General features: G+C 38.1%; 1 protein-coding gene across 1 annotated transcript; it reads left to right on the top strand.

The window, feature by feature from the left end:
• Positions 1-4236: 4236 nt before the first annotated feature.
• On the top strand, positions 4237-11157 carry LOC149849120 (4-coumarate--CoA ligase 1-like). Its single transcript, XM_090013358.1, has 5 exons — positions 4237-5226; positions 8660-8858; positions 9529-9742; positions 10385-10487; positions 11038-11157. Exons 1-5 carry the CDS (start codon positions 4237-4239, stop codon positions 11155-11157), a joined length of 1626 nt encoding a protein of 541 aa, XP_089869484.1.
• The last annotated feature ends 9220 nt before the right edge of the window (positions 11158-20377 follow it).

The following is a 20377-nucleotide window of genomic DNA, read 5'->3' as shown; positions in this document are numbered from 1 at the left end:
TAAAAGAATGTCACGTTACGACAATTACTTATAGAATTATAACAAATAACTATCGTGATAAAAAAGAATACCTAGGGTTTATTCCGTAGCACTTGACAAATCAGATGAAATATGATAGAGAACTGGTCTCTTTCTTTTTCTCGTGGACTGTCTATCCTCGGTGGCCTCTTGGTTGCGTCCATCTGATTAAAAAAACTGGTCATTATCTCTACCACTGAGTTCAATTGTCTCTCCATATTGCTTACATTCGTCCTTAATTTCTTATTCTCCCTCTCCATCAGTTCGAACCTTGCGGCGGAGACAACGTTCTCTTTTGTAACAAGTGTTCGCTCTTCATCGCGATTTGTTACTGAGGGAATCGTTGTTGTAACCGGAGGGGGACGACGGATGAGTTGTAGATGCTGAGATGCAACAAGAAAGGGGGCAGTTGGGAGGCATGGGTTCCCAATTTTCTCAATCTTCAGATTTCGCAGCATAGGTTCCCAATACCTTTGGAAATAGAAGGGATCAAATTATCGTCCTTTATAATCATACGATATGGCACGGACACCACCTGTGTTCCAAATTAATAATTCATCCCTGTAGCGTTCGCGCCAATTCACGTTCCTGCCCCCACTACTATTCATCTTCTTTCTCACTTCCAAAGGCTTATTTGGGATAGACTGCCCGAAGCCAGATTGTAGGAGAACTCGACTACCATGCTGTAACTCAGCTTCATAATTGCAAAACAGCCACAAATTGCGGTCAGACAATCTAGCAGCCTCTGCAACAACGTCTTGGTCATCGTCCTCCCCATCTCCATATGGTCTCCACAAAACCTGTACATTGATAATTCTTTTTAATAACGAGTGACAAATATATTACAATTTACTTAAGAATGATATGACAACAACGATATGTACTAAGGAAGACAAAATCCTACAGCAATGATTACTTAAGAATGCTAAACATTACAACGATTTATAATACTGAATGATAAATGTTGAACCGATTATAAACAATTTTAGAACGTTTACCTCACTTAGTTGCAGCTCATCTAAAATGGACTTAGCATTATGAACTGTGACGTTTTATTCTAGCCCAACGACCGATCTTTGGAAAACCACAAATCGCAGGGCCACAATGTGGACGCAATGGGATAATATGTTCCCACGCCCAAGCCTAACAAAAATAATATATTAGTAATACTACAACCTTCAATGAGCTTAGTCTACAATTACTAAGTATGTAATAAACAAATACCTGAACAAATGGCCAAAATCCCCCAATTGTTTTTGTACCCTTACTCGCATGGTAGAGTTGAATGTACAAGTGTGCGAGCATAGCAGCACTCCATGCATAGTTGTCGACTTCATCTAAGTCTTTCAGGTACTGCAGCCACATGTAACTTATTCTCGAACCAGAACAATCGGAAAATAAAGTAAGACCAAAAAAATAAAGAAGGAATCCGCACAACTCTTGGTCAGCTATTTCAGATGCACAAGTAGCGGAGCACTCTTCCCATTTATTACAAAAAGATGAGACCTTCATTGATGTGGAATTGATTCCACTAGAAATACATTGACTCTATTCGTCCATCGACATTCCTAGAAGGGACGTGCATTTTTTCCTTACGTTATAGTTTGAATCCCGTAATAGGACAGCATTGCCAACGCAATTAAGGCCAGTTATCCGCGCCACATCTTCTAGGGTCATGGTGATCTCAAAAGAATCAAACTGAAATGTGTTCATCTTATCATTCCACTTATTTACCATGTGGGTCATCGTCTTCTAGCAAGTTTCAAAATATTGCTGGTCCAAAAGGTCACCGAAATGCGTATTTCGTAATCAGTCTTTCTGATATGAACTCAGCTGACCATACCACGACAGAAATACAGGCCACTGACACCGACCTCTGAGCTTTTCACCTGATGCTCTACTTCTCCTCTGACCTCTCTGTAACACACAATAACATATTATTCCTACCAATTGTAAATTAGTATCATTTGTACTTATAAATAATATTCTACTAATCGCTATAAATAATATTGGTTGCGCACACACTGTCACAGTAATTTCTATACATATTAATACCTAACACAGTAATCGCTATACAAAAATCGCTAAACATATTATTAAATCTTCACAGATAGGATGAATTTATTTACCTTGTCGCACTTTTCTCCTGTTCAACCAATCCCTCCAACCTAGGCCTTTTTGGTTGGTCCACTGCCTCCAATTGCCTTTCCTTTTCCTTCTCTTCCTCCTCCACCTTCTCCTTCCTTTCTTTTTCCTTCTTTTTCTCGTCCTCCTTCTCCTTATGCCACCTTTCTTTCTCTTTCTCATGTTGTTTCCTCCTTTCCTCTACTTCCTCCTCCTGCTTCTTCCTTTCTCTTTCTTTTTCTTCCTCCTCCTCCTTCTCCTTCATTTCTTTTTCCTTCTTTTCCTCATCCTCCTTCTCCTTCCTTTGCCTTTCCTTATTTTCCCCATCCTTCTTTTCCTTCCTTTGCCTTTCCTTCCCTTCCTCAAACTCCTTCTCCCTCCTTCGCCTTTCCTTTTCTTCCTCATCCTGAAGCTTATTTCGTTCATTCTCTTCCTCCTTCTTATTCAATTGCCTTCGCCTCTCCTCCGCCTTGTTCAGTAGCTTTACCCTGTTTTGCATTGCTATATGCTCCAACAACGGCTTCCGCATTTTCGTCTTAGCATCCTCATTTAGATTGTTCAATTTCTTTTCCCTCTTCGCCTCATTCTTTTTTTGCCTTTCCCTCTCCTCTGCCTTCTTCCTTTGCCTTTTCTTTACATTCTCCTCCTTATTTCTTTGCTTTGCCTTCTCTTGGTCATCCTTATTCTACATCTTTAGTTCTTCAGCATTCTTCCTTTGGTCCACAGCCTCGATATCTGATGGATAATCCTCCGCATAATATAATTTTAATGCTTTTTCCTGTCTTTATCATTCTCAATCTTAAGTATATTTTGGTACCTTTCAAAAAACTTAGATAGATGGGACTGACGGATCACTTCTCTAATACACAACCCATAGAACGATGGGGTATTTCTTCTCTGTTGAGTCGCAGACATTGCTAACCTGCACAACACATTAAATGATCATCATGATTACAAATCGTTGTAATATTTCGCTTCATAAGTACACATCGTTGTAAGATTTAGCAAACTTATGTACAAATCGAGGTATCTTAATAAACACACATCACTATTGCTTTGAATGTATAAATCGTCGCCAATTCAAACTTACAAATCATTGTATAAGAAGCAACCTTCAGATTGCATAACGAAACCTTACACGAAACTCACTGAAACGATAGGATTTTGGATATTCCAACTGTAGAGTAAGAAACAGTAAGAACGTATATGCAACAGATGATGATGATGCGACTGCGCGTAAGACGGAAGCGGATGCTCTGGCGGTAGCAGAGCAAAGGAAAGGATGCTCCGGCGGCAACAGAAGAAGGCAACGGATGATCCGGTGACAACAGATGAAGGCAAAGTATGCTCCAGTAGAGTTTTCTGCTTAGGGCGAGAATGAATTGTTTTGAACTATTTAAATCCTATAACATAAAGCTTGCTACATATGCAAATTTTGCTGAAAATTTTGGATTGAGGACAATTTTGTCCTTTTCACGAACCGCCGACTCAGTTTTCTAGATGGAGGGCATTAATGTCCGTTCCAAGAAGAGGAAGAGAATAGCGGTAAAGGGTACTTAAGTCTTTGCGACGACACCAAATTACGATGCTATGTGATGCGAACACACATGGGGATACTAGCCGGTCTGCATCTTATAAGTGGCGCTCTTTGAGACCCCCCGAACATGAGATGGAGCTACCGGCCCGGGGGTAAACATATAACCTGCTTCCAAATGATGGTTGGTCAGCACAACAACGACATCTCTCTCTCACCCGGTTCACCAGCCCCCACCACCAACCATCTATGTCCACGAAAACTCCCTCATAACTCCTACAATCCCCACCGTCTCCCTGTCCTCACCATCACTACCTTCCTCCTTCCCACCAGTATATTACCACCGCTCTCTTCCCCTCCGAAAACTCAGCACCCATCTTCCTCCGAGTGCTCTCTTCCTAACTAGCTAGTTCATCCCTTCCCACCAAAAAAACACACACACATATATATATATATATATATATATATATATATATATATATATATATATATATATATATATAGAGAGAGAGAGAGAGAGAGAGAGAGAGAGAGAGAGAGTCATCACCGTAGTGAAAGAAATGGAGAATTCTCAGACTCAGGAGCTCATCTTCCGGTCGAAGCTCCCTGACATCGACATACCGAGCCACCTCCCTCTCCATACCTACTGCTTCCAGAAGCTCGACGCTCTGCGCGACAAGCCCTGCATCATCGACGGAGCCAGGGATAGAATCTACACCTACGCCGAGGTCGAGCTCACTGCCCGCCGGGTCGCCGCCGGGCTCGCGAAGCTCGGCGTCCAGCAGCGCGACGTGATCATGCTGCTGCTTCCCAACTCTCCCGAGTTCGTGTTCGTCTTCTTCGGCGCAAGCTTTTGCGGGTCGACCACGACGGTGGCCAACCCGTTCTACACGCCGCAGGAGATCTCGAAGCAGGCGCGGGCATGCAAGGCGAGGCTGGTGGTGACGCAGTCAGCCTACGCGGAGAAGCTGGTCGAGCTGAGGGAGAAGGACGGGGTGAAGGTGGTGTGCGTGGACGAGGGGTACCCTGAGGGTTGCCTGCACCTGTCGTGCCTGATGGAGGCGGATGAGGGGGAGATGCCGGATGTGAAGGTGCTGCCGGAGGACGTGGTCGCTCTGCCGTACTCGTCGGGGACGACGGGGATGCCCAAGGGCGTGATGCTCACCCACCGGGGGCTCGTCACCGACGCCGCGCAGTACGTCGACGGGGAGAACCCGACGATCGACATGAGAAGGGAGGACGTGGTGCTTTGCGTGCTGCCGCTGTTCCACATATACTCGCTGTCGATACTGCTGGCGGGGCTGAGAGCGGGGTCGGCCATGCTGGTGATGGGGAAGTTCGAGATCGGGGCGCTCATGGAGCTGGTGCAGCGGCACAAGGTGACGATCGCGCCCATCGTGCCGCCCATCGTGATGGCCATGGTGAAGAGTCCGCTCGTCGACAGCTACGATCTCTCCTCCATCAAGATCGTCATGTCGGGAGCCGCGCCCATGGGCAAGGAGCTCGAGGACGCCCTTCGCGCAAGGATCCCCAATGCCAGGCTCGGCCAGGTGAGTTTCTGTTTCCCACTTCCCTGGCCCTAGTGAAACCCCGTTTTTACGTAAAAAGTTACTTACAAACGTCAGATCAGATCCATCACTGCCTCATGGTATTGGCAGAGTACTCGGGCCCCTTAAAATCCAACACGTTTCTTTTGGGTATGGATAAACGGCATGTGGGCGACGGCCTGTCATAAGTGTCTCTCCGGACTTTGTGTGCACTCACCTTTTAAGTTTGTCTTAGGAGGATTACGTCTCTCATGCCCACAAAGGGTCTGTGTAGGTAAAACGTGTCGCATCTTGAAGAACTCCTCAAGAAGCTGCTCATTCGTTAGGTGATAAATGAGAGTGCTAAATGGGTTTTTCAGTTTTTTTTATTTTATTTTATTTATAAATTCTGATAGTATAGATGTAATCTATTTTCTTGATTTTATAAGAACCAGCTCTTGAAGCATTTCATTCGGACACATGAGTGAGTTTTTATAAGGTTTAAAAAATCAACAGTCCAAAATCTTTGTAAAATTTTAAGGCTTTAAATACCATTCTTTTCATCCAAAACACATGATCCAAATGTAGATTTCTTTGTAAATCAACCATGCCCAAAACATTTATGGGATTGAAACTGCAGTAAAAAACACAGGAAGGACAAAAAAAACCAATTAACAGCTAACGTGTGAGCAGCTATCAATTTGTCCCCCAAGTACCTAAGAGGTTGCTTTGAAAACTGATGTCCCGTGTCTTGAATGTGGAATCTTTACAAGATCTGTAAAACGCAGTTTTAGCAATTCTCCTCGGGCCTCCCTGGTGGGTGTGCGGGACTTTTCGCCCCCAAATGAAAAGGACTTTTATAAAGTTAACCCCTCAATTGTTCCTCACGTTTTTGTTAAGCACGGAAATGACAAAAATGTTCGGGTCAGACCTACAACCGGCCGGCTTGGGCATCTCGCACCCAGTTTGGGTCAGACCTACAACCACCGAACAAAATGGAAATCGCTCCAGCTTAGCTCATTCGTAGTAAAACAACATTGAAAATGAGTCACGTGAAGTTCCACCCTCTCCCTTTGAACAGGGAAGGATAGGACACTGTGTACACTTAGGGTGGGATGGCAGTGGACCGGGGTGGGGGGGGACAGAGTCTCCACCCCACTCTGTCTCAAAAATCTCCACCTCCATTAACTTCCACCCCCACCTTCATCCTTGTTTCATGTCGTCCATTCTTGGTTCAAACTGAGTGAGGCGGGGTGGGGCCCCGTTTTCCCTTGGTCCATTGCCAACTCTTAGAAGGATTTAGATGGGATGGGATGGGGCGGGGTGGGGAGGGGCAGGGCAGGGCAAGGCGGAGATCGGGATGGGGCGGGGCAGAGAAAAGCGTAAGTCCATTCCTGCACGGGTTTTGATTTTAACCTTCATCCCCGCTTCCATCTCCGTTTTATGTCTTTCATCCCCAGTCCAAACAGGGCGAGGCAAGGGGCGGGGCCCCATTCCCCCACCCCCAAGTCCACTGCCATCCCTATTGGGTGGTGTTCTTGTGCCGGGCACATGGTGTCCTTGATCGTGGCTGTCCACGAATCAAACAATCCCTAAGGAACCACACCCTGACATGACATTGGCATGTTATGACACGTTTTAAACATCAACAGTCTTTTCTCCTTTTGCATTTTGGCTTCTCGTAATTAATTTTTATATTTCTTAATAAATCTACGGAAACTTTACTACATGCGTGGTAAATTTGAATCTTACAGCATGTCATTTAACGATTCTTATGTGTAAGATTTTAAATAATAAATAAAATCATATGCATAAGAATTATTAAATAACATATTCTTCATAAAATTAAATATTTAAAATGCCTATTTTTCTAGTTTATCATGATATCCAAACCTCAAGTTTGTATGGTTTCCATGCACCTTGCCACATATACAAATTTTAGTCAGGCCTAATGTTTTGGTTACCTCCAAGTTGGCTACCTAACACTAACCGTCCTTGTTTTATCTGTGGAACCACCATGTCCTATGTGTTTCCAGCCGTGGACTAGCTATGAAGATCCAGTGCCAATAATTGAGATTTGACAATGAAGACAAAGTCAGAGCCATAATGGCAAAATATCTGCGATTTAAAAAAAAAAAAAGAAAAAGCCAACAAATTGTCTTGCTACCACAAACGAGAATAGCGTGATAAATTCATTTTTTTTTCATTTTCCTTATTTTTTACTTTTGGAAAAAAGTAGGATTTTATTTTAAAATTTAATATTTCACCAATATTTTTGTCAAAATAAGAGAAATATTAAAAATTTTAATTTCTCAACAGAATTTTGATACCGACATTTGCTGTTTTAACGTTTTTCTCACAATGGTCATAGTCACAATCGTGCGAGAGCTAAATTTTTTAGTTTTTATTGAAAATTATAAGTAAGATCCTGGTATTTTTTTTTTATATTTACACATAGCAACCGCCCCAAGGATCAGACACCTAGCACCCATAGTGACAAAAGTTTAAAACGGCAAAATTTTGGCAGTAAAAAATTCTGGAGATTTTTAAATTTTTCATAAATCTTGCATATTTTTTGGCAAAATCTTGGCAATAAAAAATAAATTAAAAAATATTTTTTATAAGAAAATATAAATAAAACACATTTAAAAATAAAAATCTTGGGGGTTTTCACGATAAATATCTGCTAAAAAAATAAATATCACGACATTTGTCACAATTTGAAAATCTCCGTTTTAAACTTTTAGGTAATTTCTCGGGATATTATCACAAGATTTTTTAATAAATCTCACGATATTTGTCGACATTTGTCACAATTTGAAAATCTCCCTTTTAAACTTTTAGGTAATTTCTCGGGATATTATCACAAGATTTTTTATAAATCTCACGATATTTGTCAAAGAGCTAGCACCTAGCCGTACTTACGGTTGCTGTCCTGGCAACATAAAACTCCATGAGCTCACAAAGAGTGATACCGACTGGATTTGAACCTAGACTACCTGCCTAGCAGCCTATGTCCCGTCCCATTACCCCAAACCTCTTTGGGACAAGATCTTGGTATACTTGAAACTATAAAAACACAAGATGGTAATGCATCAGAAATAAAATGAGATCTTGAAAACCTGTCTGCCTGTAAAAATATTAAGATAATATCTCCAGATTTTCAAAAACTTTAGCTATATTTGTGATGAATCATGTTAACTCAGTGCCTCATCCAGACTGAGACTTTGATCATAAGGGATCAACTCACCTAGTCCTTTCATGTTCAATCTCAGCATACAGTAGGCCTTGTCAAATAGGGTTCACTCACCTGGGATAGGCCATGCAAGTCTGTCTGTGTCACGGTGTGTGTGTGTATATGCACAAGTGAGCGCAATACATGTATGTGCATGCATACTTTATTTTGGGTGTATGTTAAAGGCCTAATTATAATTTAAGATGAAAATCTTTTTGACAGGGTTATGGAATGACAGAGGCAGGTCCGGTTATTTCAATGTGCTTGGCCTTCGCGAAGGAGCCGTTCGAGTTCAAATCGGGCTCTTGCGGCACGGTTGTGAGGAATGCAGAGTTGAAGATTGTTGATCCGGATACTGGTGCATCCCTACCCCGCAATCAAGCAGGAGAGATCTGCATTAGAGGAGCACAAATAATGAAAGGTGCATAATTTTCCGGCATCACCATAATTAGCACTAATGATACATAAGGCTAATTCTTTAAATCTCACCTATTTATCATGATTAAGTAGTCAGTATCTTGCCATGAACTCGTTTAAATTCGAGCTGAGCCCAACTGGGGGTCTGATCTACTTGTCCAAGCCCACTTGGCCAAGTGGACTCACAACTCCAACCCATGCGAGTTAAAATGTATGTCATTATCATTACTGCATAAGGTTTAATTAACAGTGGGTCCATTTGAAGCCTCTATTATGAGACCATGTACCTTAGTTTAACAAGTTTATATATATATATATATATATATATATATATATATATATATATATATATATATATATATATATATATATATATATATATATATATCCCTTATAAAAAAAGAAAGCATTTGTTTAGGAAAAAGACATGAACAACATTATTGAAATTGCACAATAACCTACCTAATCTAGCTCCCTCAATGGGGATGTCAACTGGGTTGGAGTTTAGTCCATCAGACCCCCAGTTGATCGGACTTGGACTGTCGAAACCCCGTTAGGTGAGCAAATCGGGTCATACCTGTAGGGTCCAAATGCTAGATGGACCCGGGATCTGTTGGTTTTTATAAAACAGAACCTGATCTGGACTAACCAACCAGCTCTTGGTCCTTGGCCAGGTTATCTCAATGATCCGGAGGCAACAGCAAAAACAATAGACAAGGGTGGATGGCTGCACACAGGAGACATTGGGTATGTTGATGATGATGACGAGCTCTTCATAGTGGACCGGCTCAAGGAGCTCATCAAGTACAAAGGGTTTCAGGTGGCCCCTGCGGAGCTCGAAGCAATGCCCCTTACGCACCCGGCCATCGCCGATGCTGCCGTTGTCTCGTAAGTATCTCGAAAACCTGATGAACATGAAATTAGGAATTCAAATTAATATATTAACATCCTTTTAATCATCACCGTGATCAAGCCTTATATCCCAACACCATATGTGGTTGGCTTTGCAAGTCCTGTTACTCCATTCCTTCTTATGTAGAGCTACAATTCCAGTCACCAGCAATTTTGCTTAGAGCTGGTGGTGAATATTGATGTAAAGGTTCAGGTTTGGGTCAGATACAAGACCAATCCAAGTTTATTACCTCGAATTGCTTAAACAAAAGCCATATCATTTGTTAATCAGGCAGCATCCTTACATATCCAAATCTGAACCATAGTCACTCAAAGTCTAACAAGATCCAATCAAGTTGAGTGATCAAATGGGTATCCACTTTAATGAGATGCACGGCAAGGATATTCAGCACAAAAATATTAGTCAGATATCCAATTCCTTTCTCATCCCTATTTTGCCCTGTAGATGACCATAGGCCGGTCAGCTTTTAAACGGATCACGGATTTCTCGGTCATTACTATCCACCAAAGCCAGCTGTTTTCCTTTGGAGAGAATATTTTAAATTCATCAAAATTCATGTTTATATCTGGAGTGTGGGTTCTCACATCGGATCCCCGTTTATCCTCTTCTACTTGCAGGATGAAGGATGAAGCAGCTGGTGAGATTCCGGTGTCCTTTGTCGTCAAATCGAACAGCTCAGAGATCACGGAAGATGACATCAAGAAGTTCATCGCCAAGAAGGTGAGATCCAATGGCCCGAAACTGATTGTCGGATCATGTAGCTTCAAAAGGGTCTCATCCTGAAGGGTTGTCTCAACTTCAGTCTGGCCCTTATTGGATACAGATATATTTCCAATTGATCCTGGGTCTATCGTCATAATCCTCTTATAAAAAAAAAAAAACAATCATGTAGAACTGGTACCATCTTATATTATACATAGTCAGATCCAAATGTGCAATCGCATCGCACATATGCAATGTGCCGCTGGCCTGATCGTCATTCATCTGCTGTTGGGCCCCACTCTGATAGGCCTACAGCAGAAGATGGAGGGTGATCTGGTACAGCAGTACATTGCATTTGTGCAATGTGATTGCACCTGAGTATGGTCAAAATCCAACTAGCATATACTGACCAAAAAGGTTTAAGTTATTAACCCATTTTGATGATCCAGAACAGGTCTGATGCATTCACAATCCAAGATTTTAAGAGGGAAAGGCCACACATGTCATTTATATGAAAGACAATGATGAAGTTGGTATTTCAAATTAATTAAGTTGCTTTACTTTGCAGGTGGTGTTCTACAAAAGGCTACAAAAGGTCTTCTTCCTCGAGGATATCCCAAAGGCACCTTCGGGCAAGATACTGAGGAAAGAATTAAGGGCGAGGTTAGCAGCAGGGTGTCCACAGTGAGAGCGAGAGAGAGTGCGTGTAGGGCTCCAAAGTGGCCCAAACCCCTCCTTGTGATCTCCCCGTGACTCCCAAGGCAGGAGTTCATCTGATTAACATTGTGAATGATGATGATGAGGATGGGAATAAATGTAATTGGTAATGAGTTTGTGATTTCCAAGAGGAGGTCGTAATTTTCCATGTAGTTGGAGGAGGAGACCCCCAATTGTTGGAATGTCTGATTTTAATTCTCTTTTTTTTTTATTCATCTTTTCATGTTTATGCTAATGAATCAATATGCTTTGCAAGAATACCATTTGAAAGACACTTCTATATTTTATATTTTACTCATGATGCACACTCTCTCCCTCTCTCTCTCTCTCTCATATAAAGGAACATATGCAGCACTTTCCATGCTAATGGTGAACAAGTGCCCTCCACGGAGTAGAGTTCATGAACTGCGTAGCGTTATATATCTGTGGTTTCTAAATAAGTACATGAAAATTATTCAGTTCACAAGGGCTCCACCGTCCCGACTAGGGGCGGCCATTGTTTGTCACCTCTCTCGCTACAAGTGTACTCCTTGGTGAGTGGAGAGATCCCAATAGTTTTTTTACCAACCAGAGGTCTAACCAATGTACAGTCGGTGATAGGGTTTTTGCTTGGCCTGACCAAAAAATGATGAAAAGTACTCAATTGAAGAAGTGATATTTGTTTAGTTTTTCAGAAGAAAAAAAAGTGAACATTTGTTTTACTGGCATAATATTATCTAGTAAAATGCAATCTACAGATGTGATTAAAATTTCAAATAATTTCGATCATTCATTTTTATCAGTCTATACGTGTCCTATTCTGAACATTTGATGTAAATCCGCCACTGGATTTACAAAGAAAACTACCAAAACTACATTATAGCTAAGAAAAAGCGAGAATTTGAGGGAAATGCAGGAAATAAATAAGAAAATTGGAAATTTGCTAGAAATTAAAAGAAAGAGAATAACTGATTTCACAACCAATTGAACTGCCTACACTACAAGATTTCTCATCTAGTTCTAGATGAGAAAATTCCAATTTTCATAAACTCTAAATAAATGTCCCCTAATATAGATAAGCATCTTAATTAGATATGGATCCAATGTAGATCCAATATCCAAATACAAACTTATATATATATATATATATATATATATATATATATGTGGATCCAAAATTATCTAATGGACCAGGTCACTCAGTGCCGCTCCTGCATCAGCGTGGTACATCATGCAGTTAGTCGAGTTTTCCTACAATAACAATTATCATTCGAGTATCGGCATATACTAGGCATTGAACAATGAATCAATTTTCTTGGAACCTCTATCTAGCAATTATTTAAAGTTTAAGTTGAGCCACCTTTGTTTTCAAACATTTAAGATAAATACCTACCTTTTTAAAAAAAATTCTGAGATGACTAAATGAGTTACTTTTTTTATAGCACAAATGACTCTTCTAACATTTTCCTTTCTTTAAATGATTGAAAGCCATTTTTGTAGCTTCCACTTTTGTAGCTACAGTTAAGGGAAAGTAAATAAATTCAAAAGAAAAAAAAGGGTAACACGGGCAATCATCTGAAAATGATGCATAAGAAGGTTGGTGTCAATGCATGTTACGACACTTTTTTGAGGTCAAAGAGAAAAACTATTATTGAAGCCCACAAATCCGAAAAACAGAGAGCCTTAACAAGCAAGCCTGCAAATTTTATAGATGTTAGAATATAGGAAATTCTAGTTAATGGATCGTATTTTATCCGCTTTGTTTAATCCGACTGAAACCCTATCTGATTATAATTGGATGTGGATATGGTGTTTTTTTTTTGCAACCAAGTCTAACTGATATGCCAATTTGATGGATATACAAATCCATTACACATAAAAAGGTGGATTTCATATGAGCTTTTCCCCATCCAAGTGCGAATCTGATTCCAAATCGGCTTAGGAAACATTCCATTAATCAGGAATTGGATTTGGTATTGATCACAACCTATCCGAATTCAAAACCATTTACATCCGTGTCTTAGGGACTTCGTCATAAAGTTTCCTAATCATATCCCAGTCTAGGTAAGACAATGGAAACTCGGACAAAGTCCAAACTATAGAGAGAAATATATATATATATATATATATATATATATATATATATATAGAGAGAGAGAGAGAGAGAGAGAGAGAGAGAAATTGGTAACTGCTCACAACTTAGGTGCTAAATGGGGTTTTCTGCCCTTCTCATGTTTTTTTCGCAGTTCTGACCCCATAAATGTGTTAGGCATGGTCGATTTATGAGAAATTCACACCTGCATCATGTTTTTTTGATGAAAAAAATGATATATGGAGCATAAAAAATTTACAAAGATTTTGGACTGTTGACTTTTTGAACCTTATAAAATCCCACACGTGTCGAAATCGAACACTTCAAGAGCTGATCCCTATAAAATCAAGTACATAAACCACATTCGTACAGTCAGAACTTATAAATAAAATGAAAAAAGACTGAAAAACCCATTGAGCATGCTCTTTTAGCACCTAGCGTGTGAGCTGTAACATTGGTGATTTTTTGAGGCTTTTTCTTGAATTTTTGAATTTTCATATTTTGTGATAGATTTTAAATTATATAATTCTTTAGCAAGATATGCACTAGATAGATTCATACGGTTAGTTGAAAAAAAAACAAAAATAGAAAAAAATAAATGAAATACCACGTCTCAAATTTTTGAAAATTTAAGATATATTTTGAGAAGATTTGGATTTTTAACCCTAATAGAATTAATTAAAATGATTAATTAAGATGCTTAAAATGTGGGTAATAGATTAAAAATTTTTAATATGGCATGAATTTAATTAAATTATGTGCCTTAGTATTTAACGTGAATTCCATTTGAATTTAGAAAATATTTTAAATTAATTTAGAACAAATTTGCCTTGAATTTCATGGAATGGATTTCAAAAAACAATTAACTAGAATCCATAAATTGGTAGGAGTCCATAGGTGGGCCCTCCCATCCTATGTGGCTTCCTTATTTAAAGTTTTTAAAAAAAGGTATAAACCAAAATCAACTTGAAATTCAAGTTAAAATTAAAGTTTTCAAATTACAAAAAAAAAAAATTGGAAAAGTCAAAAGTTTCAAAAAATTAAAATATGAACCACCAAGGGGGTGACGCCCTTTTTGGGAGAGCTCTAGAAGGGTCCAGCAAGGGCTGGACCCATTTGCAAAATAGAAAGAGAAGGAAGAAGGAAAGAAAATAAATAAATAAATAAAACAATAAATAAACAAAAAAAAGGAGAAGAGTTGGAATAGTCAACTTGCTTGCTAAGCAAGCAAGTTGCTACTTTTTTTAATAGGAAAGAGAGTCCCCATAGGGAGGTCGACGAGCCATATGGAGACTCTCCATAAGGTATATTATAGTAAATATATATATTTAACTATAGTATATGGTATATCATAATATAAAATATATAGCAAACCTGCTCTGATACCAAATGAAAAGTGCAGTAGGATCGAGGCAACAAGCACTAGAGGGGGGGTGAATAGTGCTTTTAAATATCGTCTGCGGAATTTTGACGAATTTTGCAATTCACAAAGCAATCACACAAATAACACAAGAATTTATCCTGGTTCGGTCTTTCCCGACCTACATCCAGTCCCCAAGCAAAACTCGCTTGAGATTTCCACTATCAACCTTGTGTAACTACAAGATCATACAGACCAAATATGGTCCCACTTTCAGTAACACACCTACTGAAAGCAAATAAATCCTTTAAACCAAGGAGTCCTTCCTTTTACAGAAAATTGAAATAAGTAACAACTTACAAAACAACCTACGAGCCCTTCTTATGAATGCAAATGAGATGCAATTGGCTTTTGAGGTTGTTGAAATACTCTACTCACGAATTCACTGTCTCTCAAAGGAATTTGAGTGAAAAACTGAAGTAAAAATATCAAGTGAGTGAGAAAACAAATACTTGAATGAATAGGAGTGAAAAGCAAGAAGTAATTCAATATAATTCTATTGAATTTGATATTTTTGAGTGTAGAATGCACTCATATTTATAGTTGAAAGATTCCATACATTAAAGGTATAAAAAGGTGTCAAAACAATCTGTTTTGAACGATCAAAGCGTTTGGAAAATGAAAAGACACACCTTTTAAAAGTTTCAGGAAAAACAACAAAATTAGTCGACTGGAACAGTAGTTAGTCGACTGATAATTAGCTATTAGTAGACTGACAGTTATCATCGGTTGACTGATGTGTTTATCGAGCCGTTTGAAAATTTGAAGTTTTGAAACTTAGTCGACTAGAGAAAAAATTAGTCGACTAATAATATCATCAGTAGACTGAAAAACCTTTCAGTCGACTGTTGCTAAATTTTTCTGAAAATACATGTTCTGTCCGGTCGACTGATAAAATCATTAGTCGACTGCTGCTAAATTTCCAGAAAACAAACATTTTGTCCGGTCGACTGATAAAGTCTTCGGTCGACTAATTTGACAAAAATGATATTTTGTTTAGAAAATTTGGCATGAAAGGATTAGTTGACTGGTGAGTCTATTGGTCGACTAATAAACACGAAAAATTAAATAAAGAGTTTTCTAAAAAGATTTTCATGAAGGGTTCTTTTAGAAAAGTTTTTCTAAAAACATTTTAGGTGAAATGCAACTGAAATATGCACTCTAAGTAAGGCTCTTACAAGAATCTAAGACATTAAACAAAATTTTACATTTGCACATAAGTCTTCAAAGATTCTTCATCGAGTTCCTCAATGCTTGTCATCTTTTTTCATTGCCTTAGCTGAAATGCAGTTGATTCACTTGCTCATCATCAAAACCTTGTACTTGAAATATCATGTACAACTTTATTGTCGTAACAATCTCCCCCTTTTTGATGATGACAAACTAATCAAAGATGGAGCATTTTAGATGCATAGATGAAGATTTTACTCCCCCTATCAATATGCTGCAAAACATTAAAAGTTAGTACATTCAAAGCACATATATCACATATTGATTGGTTTGCATTTCCATCATTACTTCATGCATTTTTAAAACTTTTTCATAAATGCAATTTTCAATGCTTTCACATGATGTAATTTTCATGTCATGATGCAATATGTAATTTCTATCTTTTTCTCTTAATTTCTCATATAAGATCTATCTTTTTCTCTCTCTTTGTCATAATAAAAAAGAGTAAGGGCAAACATAGCATAAGCAAAATGTAAGTTCAAGTTCAAAATATTACAACCCATAAAGTATCAAAGTTCAGTAAGGATAATAAACAAAGATCAGAAGATTGAGTTGAGAAACTCCTTGAGTTCAGTAATATCTTTCTGAATTGAAGAAAGTTGTTAAGTCACATCTTCACGAAAAGTGTGTTGCTGCAGTTCCAAAGCTTCCAGTCGCTGTAAAATTTCATCATTGTCTTGACTAGTAGAGAATTTCTTTCGTTTTGCTTAAGATGAAGGTGTCACAGAAGATGGTGATGGTTCAGAAATTGATGGTTCAGATGGTTCAGTTTGATCAAAGTTTAAAGGAGGCAGATATTTGATTTTCATATGTTTAAAAATAGTTTGATCAAAGAACTCCTTTTGCTCAATATATTTTTCATTGGTTAAGGGTACTTTGAAATATCTAAAAATACGAGTAAGAAGACATCCATACGGAAGAAAAGGTTTTTGTTTCCACAAATTAGTAAACTACACGTTGGCCCAATTTACAGAAATATTTTCAAATAAGACATAAAGAGCCGTAGAGAGATCTGTGGAATAGTAATTAAAAGATCCAGTTTTAGGTAGAACATTGTGGGCAAGAATTCGTCCAACAATGCGTGCACAAGTTTGAAGATTGGTATTTTTGAAAGGAGGACAATGAGGTGCAGCGGGAAGAAGAATTTGTTCAAAAATTCTTTCATCATTAAGTTCAATAGTATTGAAAAGAGTTTCTGAAGGTGGAATATCTAGGATTTGTTCAAGCAATTTAGAATCAAACTCAATTTCAACATCACAAACAAGAGAGGAAAGAAATCCAGTTTCATGATCAATTTGTAAATTTGTGTAAAACAAGTGGATCAGTAAAGGATAATGAAGAGGGTCTGCACTGGTGTCAAAAAGGTGGAAAATGCCTGGGAATAACTCTTTGATTTTGTAACGAGAAAATAGGTGAAAGAGGACATTTCATCCTGGTAAAATAAGAAGTGCAGAAATCGATCCAAAAGTATCATATAAAAGAGGATTTCTGAGTAGTCTTAGAGAAAATCCATGTCGTGCTTGTGGTGTAGTTGGAGGAGAACCTTGTGCGGATGCAGTCTTCTGATAAGGCATGGTTGATAAGGAATGAAACAGATTCACCTGTCAAAGAAAAATCGCAGTTGATGTCGCCTTTCAAATGACGTCTGGTGGGAGTGATTGATCAACAAGTGGAGACGTTGTAGAGGAGTTGGCTGCTATAGAAAACGAAGAGTCTCAGAGAAGAGCAGGCTGAGACACAATAGATGTCGTTTGGCTTTTCAACACTGCCATGGATGTTGTTAGGCGTTGCAATAGAAACTCTTTAGTTGCAATAGGAGAGTTTCGTTGAGGAGAAGTTCGTCTGCTACAGAAACAGAGGATGACGCGGTGGTTGATGGCAAGTGTGAGGAGGCTGCCACACGAGGATTCCGGCGAGAACTGAAGATGCACCGGTCACGACCAGAGGATTCCGGCGAGGAGGGGTTCAAACGACACTCTGAGGGATTTTCAAAAGAGAGAGAGGAGAGAGAGAGAGAGAGGGTTTCGTTTTTCAAAGGGTTTCGTTTAAGAAAAACAAAAAGGTGCGAAAAAAATAAAACAATGCGTTAAAAAATCCAAGGGGTATCGGGTCCTTTAAATTAAAAAAAAAAAAAAAATATCAGTTGACTAGAATTTTATCGGTCGACTAATAAGGTGTGATTCTTAAAAAAAAAAATTTAAAGCATCAGTCGATTAAAAATTTATCGGTCGACTAATATGGTGTGATTTTGAGATTTTGTTCAAAAATCAACATTTTATAAATCCAAAAATGAGCAAATGCCTAGTTCTCTCCTAATTCTCATAAAATCTTCATTTTTAAGTGGTTTAGTGAAGATATCGGCATGTTGTTCATTAGTGGAAATAAAATTTAACAAAATATCTCCTTTTAACACATGATCTCTTAAGAAATGATGTCTAACTTCAATATGCTTAGTTCTTGAGTGTTGAACAGGATATTTTGAAAGATTTATAGCACTAGTGTTATCACAATAAATAGTTGTTGTGGAGTAATTCAAACCAAAATCTTTTAAGGTTTGTTTCATCCATAGTACTTGTGAACACGCTAAACTAGCCGCTATATATTCTGCTTCAGTTGTTGAGAGTGACACTGAATTTTGCTTTTTACTAAACCAAGAGACTAAGAAATTTCCTAAGAAATGACAAGTTCTGCTAGTACTCTTGCGATCAGATTTACTTCCTGCAAAATCTGCATCACTATATGAAACTAAATCAAAGGAAGATGGTTTTGGGTAAAACAAACCAAAGTCTGAAGTATCTTTCAAGTAACGAAGAATTTGTTTTACTGCAATTAAATGAGATTCCTTTGGATTATCTTAAAATCTAGCACACATACAAACACTAAACATAATATCAGATCGACTAGCAGTTAAGTATAATAGAGATCCGATCATACCTCTGTAGAGCTTAGTATCTACATTTTTACCATTTTCATCTTTATCAAGAGAATTAGTTGTGCTCATATGATTTCTTCTTGATTTTGATGAGTCCATCCCAAATCTCTTGAGAAGTTCTTTTGTATACTTAGCCTCGTTGATGAAGATTCCTTCTTCAGTTTGCTTTATTTGAAGTCCAAGAAAGTAGTTTAATTCGCCCATCAAGCTCATTTCAAACTCTTCTCGCATAGCTTTAGCAAATTCTTTACAAAGAGAATCATTAGTAGAACCAAATATTATGTCATCAACATAAATTTGCACAATAAGAATATCTGAATTAAGATTTTTAATAAATAAAGTGAAGTCTACCCGACCAATGGAAAAACCAGATTGTTCTAGAAAATTTTGTAGTCTTTCATACCACGCTCTTGGTGTTTATTTAAGTCCGTACAAAGCTCTTTTTAATTTATAGACTTTTTCTGGATATTTCTCATTTTCAAAACCTGGAGGTTGCTCTACATAAACTTCTTCATTGATGTGTCCATTTAAGAATGCACTCTTAACATCAATTTGATATAACTTAAAATTCATGTAACTAGCAAAAGCAAGCATCATTCGAATTGACTCCAATCGAACCACTGGTGCATAGGTTTCATCAAAATCTATGCCTTCTTCTTGATTATAGCCTTGTGCTACTAGTCTTACTTTGTTTCGAATAACTTCACCATTTTTGTCCAGCTTATTTCAGAAGACCCATCTTGTTCTAACTACTAGATGATCTTTTGGTCGATCAACTAGATCACATACATCATTCCTAGTAAATTGGTTAAGTTCTTCAGACATGGCCAAAAGCCAAAATTCATCATCATAAGCCTCATTGATATTCTTTGGTTCTATTTTAGATATGAAAACAATATTTGCAATATGTTCCAATTGCCTTCTAGTTTGGACACCACTCTTTATTTCTCCAATAACTTGTTCATGTGGATGATTGGGAACTTCTTTCCAAATATGTTGAAGAGGAATATTTTCTTGAGAAGTACTCTCTATCAAAGGTTCTTCTTAAAGTATTACTTCTTCTCCTTCGCTTAGAGGAATAACCTGCTCACAATTCTCATCAAATGCAACATGTAAAGATTCTTCAATGCAAGATGTTCTTTTATTAAAAACACAATAAGCTTTACTTCTAGAAGAATATCCAAGAAATATTGATTCATCTGATTTTGAATCAAACTTATCAAGATTATCTTTGGTATTTAACAAGAAGCATTTACTACCAAAATTTTTGAAATATGAGATCTTTGGTATACGATTATAATACAATTCAAAACATGTTTTATGTAAAATTGGTCGAATAAGAACACGGTTTAAAACATAACATGCTGTATTTATTGCTTCAGCCCAAAAGTATTTTGGTAAATTTTTATCTTGAAGCATGGTTCTAGCACATTCTTGCAAAGTTCTATTCTTTCTTTCAACAACTCCATTTTGTGGAGCCGCTGTAGGAAAAGCAAAGTTGTGAGATATACCATGTAGATCACAATACTTTAGAAAAG

This window comes from Nuphar pumila, chromosome 1 (genome assembly GCF_984573655.1).
Source record: "Nuphar pumila chromosome 1, dmNupPumi1.hap1.1, whole genome shotgun sequence".
In the NCBI taxonomy this organism is placed as follows: Eukaryota; Viridiplantae; Streptophyta; class Magnoliopsida; order Nymphaeales; family Nymphaeaceae; genus Nuphar; species Nuphar pumila.
Note: the sequence above shows the minus strand (reverse complement) of the source record. Positions and strands in the feature narration are given on the sequence as shown.

Bases quoted from the DNA above. Each gene is read 5' to 3' on its own strand.
- LOC149849120 (XM_090013358.1), top strand. From the start codon at position 4,237: ATGGAGAATTCTCAGACTCAGGAGCTCATCTTCCGGTCGAAGCTCCCT. The intron at 8,859-9,528 runs GTGCATAATTTT...GTCCTTGGCCAG, and splicing joins AGGAGCACAAATAATGAAAG to GTTATCTCAATGATCCGGAG. The intron at 9,743-10,384 runs GTAAGTATCTCG...TTCTACTTGCAG, and splicing joins GCCGATGCTGCCGTTGTCTC to GATGAAGGATGAAGCAGCTG.